The sequence below is a fragment of the Numida meleagris genome, chromosome 6 (genome assembly GCF_002078875.1).
Source record: "Numida meleagris isolate 19003 breed g44 Domestic line chromosome 6, NumMel1.0, whole genome shotgun sequence".
NCBI lineage: Eukaryota > Metazoa > Chordata > Aves > Galliformes > Numididae > Numida > Numida meleagris.
The window spans coordinates 27831690-27841052 of NC_034414.1; the positions used below are offsets into that span (position 1 = coordinate 27831690).

The window sequence follows — 9363 nt, forward strand, 5'->3', positions numbered from 1 at the left end:
GCCCCGAGGCCCAGGGGGCCCCGCTCCCGCGGCGGCCCGGGCTCACCATGTAGAGGGTGAAGGGGAAGCCGAGCAGGAAGAGCCACAGGTAGAGGTGCAGTGCGTTGACCCCGGCGCCCTGGTGCGGGTCCTGGTACCAGCCGCCGCTCAGCGCCGCCCACACGCCCTGGCGCAGGATCTGCAGCACCTGGGAGCCCATGGCGGCCCCGCTCCGCCGAGCCGGCCCCGCTCTATCCGCCCTGGGAGCCCGGGCAGAGCCGTGCACCGCCCGCGCTCCGCGACAGCCCACACGGCCGCAACCGCAACCGTCGCCGCCGCCGCCTCCCCAGCAACGCCGCCGCCATCTTATGTCCGGGCCCCGGGCCGGCCGCCCGCCCCCGCGCCGCCGATAGACCGGCAGCCCTTGCGGCAGGGGACGCCTACCCCGCGCGCTGTCGCCGGGGAGGGCCAACGCTGCGGGGGCGGGAGCAAGCAATATTGCGCCTGCGCGCGGCCGGCTCGCCGCCTTCATCCCCACCGGGGCGGCCGTACCGCCCCCTGGCGGCGTGGAGGTTGGGCGGCGCTGCGGCCGTTACAGCAGCACTTCTTCGGGGCCCGAACCCTAACCGCAGGGCCCCGCTGCCGGCAGGCGCTTCCCTGGGCTCTCCGGATATGACAGAACCCGGGATTTCTCTCTGGCTCGGCCCCAGGGCGGCTCACAAGGCTTCTGCGTTGTCAGTATAGCACCCCCTCCGTTTTCTGAAGCTACAGCCACTCTGGGCTTTTCTTCCCCTCAACCAGTAGCACTGGAGCACAGTAATACCATGGAATGATTGGAAAAGGCCTTCAGGATCACCACGCCCAATGGTGGACACTTGAACTGTCTCAAATTGAAGCATGATAACAAGCTCTCCGTTCTTGAAGTCCTACCAGTTACTGTCAATACCCGGTTTCACAAAACATCCCCAGTGCCTGTCACCATACTGTTCCCAACACATTTAAGAAAACACAGTTGTTTGGATTTCCCTCCAGCTTTTGCCAGGGAAAATGGCAACTCAGCTTCCAGATGAATCTTTTTATGGAAGGCTGTTGGTGATCATCACCTCCTGGGATCAGAAGCTTTTCCCTTCAGTACATCCCCAAGGCCATGCACCAGTTAGAAAGAAACAGATGAGAGAAAGACTTTTGAGAGCTCTGCCAAGCAGGGGAGAGGGGATGTCTACTCAGCCATAGGATTTGAAGACATAATGCTGAAGATCATTAAATTACCTAACTCCGGCCATATTTGGGTGAAAAGTAGCTTTGAAGGCGTGCTAAGATACTGTCACTACCACAGCAGAAGGATCCCACCCAGGTTCCGTCCTGAACCCCATTTCCTCTCCCACTCAACAGGTTCAAGACCACGAGCTCACAGCCTTCTAAACCTCTGCTGAGGAGGAACTGCAGTGCGTAACACCCAAACAACCAGTCATGACTCATGATGAGCATGCATTTGGGCCTGTGTTTTCAAGACTCTGCTACTGCCACAGCCTCCCCACTGTTTTCCTCCCAACAGTTAGGTAGCCAATAGCAGCATCTGGCTATTCTTGGAAAACCAGAAGATAGAAGAGACTGACTCAAAACAGATGTAGTTGATCTATTTTTTTGTTTGTTTCCCCAGCAGGAAAGTAAGGAGAAGGAATGGATGCAAACCCCCAACCATGATAGCTCTCTTCCCAGTATAAACAAACAAATTTTTAACTTTATTGTTTCAAGGAGTGTATTTTTGAATATGTGGCTGCTCATATTGAAAAGGAACTTTTCTAAAATTCTGTCAAACAGCATTGAAGTAGGGACAGAAAAAAGGATGGGGGGGGGGGGGAGGGGAACCAACAAAAACAAACCCAAGGAACAAGGAACAGAAAAGCTTAATGGAGAATTTTCATGGGTGAGGAGGGAGAATTCCCTCTGCTGGGATAAAGCCAAGCATGACAAGCATCACCACTTACTGTAGGCTCAGAAGAAAAAAAGAAGAAAATCAAACAAACAAAAATAACCTCACAGACTATGAAGCCTATGCTTCACTCCGTCATTTGCCAAAACACCTTTTAGAATTACAAACACAGCTGTTAAGAGATGAAGTTCTTAGGATGTGTTATCCATAAATACACTGTGATAATGTAACCATCAGGATTATGAAGCGTTAGTTCTTCCAGCAGCTGTTTCATTAATGTTACATAAAAGCTGTTCACCTTCTCCACAAAAAGGTGGATAGCGTTCATTAATAATGTGTCTGAAGGCTGCGCTAAACGCAGTAAAAACATTTATGCTTCTGTTTAGGAGCCATTGATTGAATCTGGAGAGATTAGCCTCTGCCTTACAGTAATGATTCATGTTAAACAGAATCCCTGTGTGACAGGCTGGAATTCTCTAGCCCTGCTCCTGCAATATTACTGGCTCAACCCTGATGCACAGCAGCATAACCTAGTTCAGCACAGATAGCCCTGCTCAAGAGAACTGGATCCTGGGAATATTTAGTCTGAGTCAAGTAAAATAAGCAACAGAATCTGACGTGCGTGAGAGGACAATTAAATCCCATTGTTCAGCTGCTTAAACACAGGCAGGCTCTAAACATTAGGACATAAGATGGGAAATAATATTATCGGAATCCATCCATGCTTGAAGGTAAAACTGATACTGAGTTTAGTTGTAGGCGTTAATAATACAATAAGGAAAAAAATCATGATTAGCTTTTCAAGGAAACAAGCAAAGCCCATCAAAAACAGTGTAGGAAAGTGCAGGGAAACAGTGCATCTGAATAGAAAGCAACAGCAGTAGTCTCAGACTATATATTGAACCTCTGCAATCCAACAAATAACTGGCTTATCTTCTGTGCTCTGCTTTAGCCTTACAGTGCTCCTTTAGGATGAATGTTATTCTGTGCTCAGGAAAAAGAATGTGCTCTAGGAAAATTAGAGTTTGATATTGGTGAAGAGTGAACAATTTTTAGATGAAATATTTAAGAGGAGGCATTAAGTCAGATGATTTGAGCACAATCTGTTTTTCTCCAGCATTTCTCTTATAAATTATTATGCCAAGACTGAGGCAAAGAAGTCATTTTGCTGCATAAGCCAGCATTTTGCAGGAGCAGACCTACTCAAAACTGCAACTGTTATTTTGGCCAGACAATACTCTGATTTCCTCACGTTCTCAGTACACAGTCAAGTATGCTTACAACTGCAGGCTACTGTGAAGATTTCTGTAGCACATTAACATTATTGGTTCTCTTTGCATATCCCATCTATTACAGATATGGCTGTTTGTACTTGGCCAAGGGAAAACTATCTTTTTAATCATACCCAGAAACACTTTTCTTTACCACATGCCACACTCCAGTGGGTTGAAAGGGCATCTGCAAAATTAGGGTAATGCTATATATGGTGCATGATAAGCATGTAGGCTATATAAAATACTCAGATGAGATTATCACAATTTCTTGCCTGACCTTATAAGCACACTTTTTTTTTTTTTCCCTAAATGCATGATGTTACAGGAATAAGAAGTTAATCAAAACTAACAAAACAGTGAAACCTGTCACGGAATTGTTTCAACATTCTAGCATTGCTAAAAAACAATAATGCAGCATGTTTTGGACCACTGTTTGTACCTTAGCCTTAGTATCTCTCATCTTTGCATTTGAGGAAATTAAGCTTTACCCTTTTTCCTTCAGACACCTTTTGTGGAATATCTGAAATTATCATTTTAAAATTAAAGAGAATTCCTAAGCTTTATGACAACACAGAGTAGCTAATTAGGACAAGAGGTCAAACAGAAAGTTAAAAAGAATATTTTACCTAAATTGCGTGGAATTTATTCTGTCTGTAAACAAGCATATGATTGGCATTTCCTTGTTATTTTCATTGCAGTAATCATCACAGTTTGATACCAAGCTGTAAGTAGCTCAAAAACAATAAGCAGAAAGTAAGTAAAACACTAATTTACTCACTTTACAATTAGGAGAGTTAGTACTTCTAGTCTCCATGTTGGATATGGTGTTTGTTGTCAGATGAAGACTGACAAACTAGGCCTTTGTGGCTCATTACCAACTTTTATTTACTTGTCCCTATTGATTGCTTGTCTCAAGATCTATAGGTAGACAGCAGCATTACAACCCTAACTCTCGGATCCTGCTGACACATATTTCTTAGTGTGGTTTGGACACAGTATCCAAAGCTACAACTCTGACAATTTTTTTTTTTTTAAAGAAAAAAGTCAATTTCCCATGTAATTTATTAGCATAAATAGCGATAAATGTGTTTTATTCTCTCATTACCTCACATGTGAATTAAGAAATAGGCTTATTTACAAGGGTGATAGGAAGCAGAATTTAATTTTACAATACTATTTGTTAGCCTAGTTTCACAGTGAGATAGATTTTATTAAAAAAAAAAAAGTCAGGAGGTTTTTCTAGACTTGTTTTTAATTGTAGTAGAATGGTTTTCAACAATACAAGACTCCCCTGAATGTGTGCCATCATGTTAGCATCTGACTGCAGCTTATCTGCTCTTCTCACAGCTTTTAAGCAAACTTCCACGTGAGAGTCAGATCCTTTCACAGACTCTGCTCCCTTCTCAGCAGCTCTGTTCCCTGGTCCTCCAAAACCGTCCATGAGAAGTCACACCAGATTCAGTCTTACTCAGAAGAGGATCACACAGAAATTCAGCCCTGTACATTACCCCTGCTCCCACCTGGAATACAGCCCCTTTAGAGACAGAAGGAAAGCACGCTCATTCTCTGGCATTTCTGCACAGATCAGGCAGAGATTTAACAGCATAAAGGTTACATGCCAGGAGATCTCTTCCGCCTGCTGTATGTATGTTATTACTTACACCACACAGCACAGCCCCAACTGCGCACCAGGATACAGCCTGCACCCACCTTTATCATAACCATGACACGTTGTGCCCTCTCAGCTCCAGCTGCCCCTCCTGGAGACAGCCTGCCCCAGCAGCCCTGGAGACAGACCAGGGCTTCTCCCTCAGGGTAGACGAATGCTCTTCTTGCCCTCAAATACCTAGGAAGGGGAAAAAAGTGTTTCATTTCCTTCCCCCACCCCAATATCTCTATGACTAATAGAGCTCTCTGTAGTATCTCACAGTGCTGCTCAGGGAGAGATCAATGCAGTAAGCAGAGGATTCTAATTACTGATCTGCAAACAGCTGAACCATGAAGCTCACAGTACCATTAACCCCTGCTCTTGCAGTTTCTCTCAGCTGTGGGCTGCATTTTTTGAGCTCTTTTTGTACCCTCTCTGAGCTCTGTGGCTTTCTCAAGACAAAATACATGGACCAAAGTGGGATTCTCCCCATAGAAGAGCACTAATATCAGGTTTTTTTTTTATTACCAAGGAGTACTTTAAGGGGAAAAAATGTTTGAAATGGATCGACATGGACGAAGAGGTCCTATAAGAGCTAAGGAAAACAGAATTCTTATTAACATGATGATAGCAACCTTCTAGCCACTAGAACAACAGTATCTTCACCTCCCCTCCTTACTCTTTGTTGTCTAGAAATTGCCTCTTTCAGCTGTACATTTCCAGCAAGTAGGTGGGCTCCAGTTTCACTATTCTAACCATGGTTGCTTCAGCATGGTTGAAAAACCAATTAGAATGGCTTAACGCTCCCACTGTTAGAGAAAGAATGGAGTTTTAAAATGAAATTTCCTCCTAAGGATGATTCTGGTAGCGTTTCTTGAAATAAAATTGTAGCAGCGTCCATTTTCATGTCACAGGACCTAATTCTGTGAACGTGTCCATGCAGAAATCACACAGAGAAGCATCATCAGTGTCCCAGTGACCACAAGGTCTCTGTGAACAAAGAGACATTTGCTAGCATTACTGGTACAAGAATTGCCTAAAACCACCATGGAGATGAAACATAATAAACAAGGCTAAAATTAGAATATCCAAACACTGAGCTGACAGTAATTTAGCAGCACTTACACCACATTCTTTAAAGTACAGCACAGTGGTGCCTCACTGTAAGAAATTTCTACCAAACAATAATTCATGATGCCACTGGGATAAAATCCTAATTAAGATCTTTGTTCACGGTTAAAACCCTCTGTCTGAAGAATGAAGCTCCCATAGCATAAGGACTAGTCCATCCATGACCATCTTCTACAGTTAAAGGGTTTCCTCTCTCTCATGGCTGTTTTTAGCTTTTAGAACTGGTGAGTTCCAGCCTAGGAGAGGGTTTCAGTTTCAACTACATTGTCAGAAAGGAAAAGCTTAAATATTAAATGCAGACTGATTTCAGGGTAATGAAATGAGGCCAAAATTAGAACTCCCAAAGAGGCAGTGTGGGCAGAGTTTGGAGAAGAGTCATGAACTGGCCGTTTTATCAGTGGGCACGTAACTTTGTATTATCCACAGAATGGATTATGTCTTGCACAGCTAAACAGGCCAAAAATATGTAGGCACAGAAGACAGGGTAGGGAAATTATTGCAGCGCGCTATGGAGGAAGCCATGGCAGTGTGGTAAGGCCTGTGGAGAAACTGAGAGTATGTTAATTTGCAGAAATGGAGGAAATCTGCAGAATAACTAGTGACATTGCAAATGTCACAAAATGTTGTAGGGCACATAAATGACAATTTCACTTGACTGGATTTCATATATGTACCAGGGCCTGCTCAGGCAGATTAGTTCAGAGGCCCTGAAGCCTCATCAGTTTCCCTAAATCTCCCTTGGATTTCATCTTCGTTCTGAATAAACAGAACACTAACTTTACATTTCTGTCTGATTTCAACGCTTTTCCTAGCTGTGTATGTAAGACTACTCAGTGAATACAGCCTTGTCTGAAGTGGAATATGGCAGTGACTGTGTGCTTTAGTAGGAGGTGTGAAGAATAATTTTGACATTCAAGACTATTGGAAACAGTATGTAATTCATTGCCTTGAGGTGGAATGTGGCCATAGTTAACAACTTAAATCTGAGAAAAGAAATACAGAATTTCAGTCTTAAATCCCTTTTGGAAGGTAGCATCGCTGGTCACATACTGCTTTAGCTCCAGTGTAGGTCGGCCTCAGAAGAAGCGGTGCCATGTTTTTAACAACTAAGTTTAAATTCCCAGATATGTCTTATGATTTATACTGGCAAGAAATCTCAGCTGCATCACAAGATTGGCTCCTTCCCATATTCTTCTTTTTGTTCTCTGGAGGTCTCCCAGATAAGTATTGAGCAAGTCTGACCTGCTTAGTGCAGAAGATCTGATGAAATCATACCGAGGTGTTGTGACTATTTTTGCGTTTGCTTGAATTGGCAATGCCTGAAGGTACAGTTGACAGATGTCAGAATGTGAAAATGATTAATCCGGGGAAGTGCCCTGAAACACCACCACTTTATGGCAGATCTAATGTAACCAGGATTCCAGCAACCCTTTAAAGAACTTTTTAAAAAGAAAACCCACATGAACTACCCAGGGAGTAGCATTTCGTGAATCACTGAAGCACAGACTCAGGCTGTCCCTGACTTTCGTTCCTTTCTCTTTAGGCCACAATTTTACAAAGCATTAGTTTAGGGAAGCATCATCCTACAGCCACACCACTGCACAAACCAAATGAAATCAGGCATACATACAGCAGAGTGAGGCAAGCCTGAAGGAGGTGTGATGAGAGCTTTATTAGAGAGGACATATGGTTTTTAAAGAAAAGTTCTTTGGCAGCCAGCTGGAGGTGGCATATTTATTCATCAGGAAAACAACAGCAACTACAAAGATCTTCTCCTTCCCCTGCTGGCCTAATAGATTTCTTGCAGTCATTCAGTGGACAGCTGGTTTTCACCTACCCTTTGTAAACAACTTTTCAAAGTAAACTGGTGTAGAAAGAAGCTCTTACTGACAAAGAAATCCACAGTTATACAGAAACATACACACCATTTGACTTCTCCCAGCACTCCCTACTTTCAGCTAGCTCTTGGCTACAACTCAGTAAGATGGGCCCTGTGAATATGCAGCATACCCATGCATGTATACAAACCTGTGTGCTCATGCACATATATAGACCCACCACAGGTTCTGAAACACACCATTTTTCACGCAAATATTTTTTCAACTGCATTAGCTGATAGTCTTCAGCCTATTTTTAAATCAAGCTATGTTTCACTTTTTACGTTTATTCCCCTGTCCACGAGGTCTGTCACTGGCATCCTTTGCATTCATTCATACAGGTAAAGCTCGGTGATCCTTATCAACAGTAGTGGCAAACAGCACCATAGCAAGTAGAGAACTATACATAGCCAAGAAAAGTGGACTTAAAAATGGATTTGTGTGTTTCAACTCAGTGTTATCTGTTAAGAGACACTCATATTGCTGCATTTGTTGGTTATAGCCTTTTCATCTGTGGATGAAAGCAACTTGAAAAGCTGCTCTCCTTAGTTCCCTTACACAAGTGTTAACACTGTTGGAAATCGATGGACTGATTTACTCAGGTTCGCCAAGTCAATCACTGACAAAAACAGCACCTAGATCTACCAGATCCTGATCCATTAAACAGAATGAGTATTTGTACAAACCATACTTCTGCAGAGTCGGTACTAGACAAGTGAGGTTTTTTTCGTTCAGAGACAAGCCAGTGGGATGAAACAGGCTATTCATTCCTCCTCTGCATTTGTTTGTCATACAAGATTGTTCCCAGCTTTGTATCAAGAGCAGAGACTAAATAGAGCAGTAGCCGTAGAGTGTACAGATCAGAGAAATGCAGGCAGGTTCATGCCAAGTCGCGGCCAGCCAACAGGTTTTCCTACAAATACTGCTTCTTAGACCAACTTAGTCCAAGAGACGCTGTGAGAGAGTGAATCTAAGAGGGAACAACAGTTGGCAGAGTTTCTTCCTGACCATTTGCTCAGGAATGAGGGATGCCCATCATGGATCAGCTTGTAAATCCCTCATGGCAGATTCCTGGGGATTTTCAGGCATCCAGAGGGACCTGTGTTTCCTGAGGCCACTTGCACAGACTCCTTGTGCAGCTGCTAGGCACTTGGCTCCAGGTTTGGCTCCAGAGCATTGTCCACATTGAAAGCATTGGCCTATTTATTTCCTTGGTGCATTCTTTATCAGTCCTTGGCACGGAAAGAGATTTTCAGCCCCTAGGGAAATCTTTGATGGGTTTAGCAATGAAAATGAATAAGGAGAAAACTGTTAAAGAGCGAAGGAATTAGACAGAGGTATGTGATGCTGATGCAGTTACTTTTATACTTCTGACCACATCTGCCTGGGAAACAAATAACCTTTTTCTGTTCATAGGCCTCCCTAGAATGGCGATGACTGCAAAATGGCCTGGAAACACTTTTCTGGAGATAAACAATGGAAATGATCTAACATTAAAAATAACCCCAAAGTCAAAAAATC

At 43.7% G+C, this 9363-nt stretch overlaps 1 protein-coding gene across 10 annotated transcripts in view; it reads right to left on the reverse strand.

The window, feature by feature from the left end:
- The window catches only part of PCNX1 (pecanex homolog 1), an 84973-nt gene extending 83251 nt beyond the window's left edge, over positions 1–1722 (reverse strand). For 5 of the 10 annotated variants that reach the window (XM_021400997.1, XM_021401000.1, XM_021400999.1 and 2 more), the window contains exon 1: positions 47–1722. In XM_021400997.1, the coding sequence (XP_021256672.1) occupies positions 47–511 (465 nt within the window). In that variant the 5' untranslated portion in view covers positions 512–1722. The remainder of the gene's footprint in view (positions 1–46) is intronic. The other 5 variants (XM_021401004.1, XM_021401003.1, XM_021401002.1 and 2 more) reach the window with 2 other exon arrangements.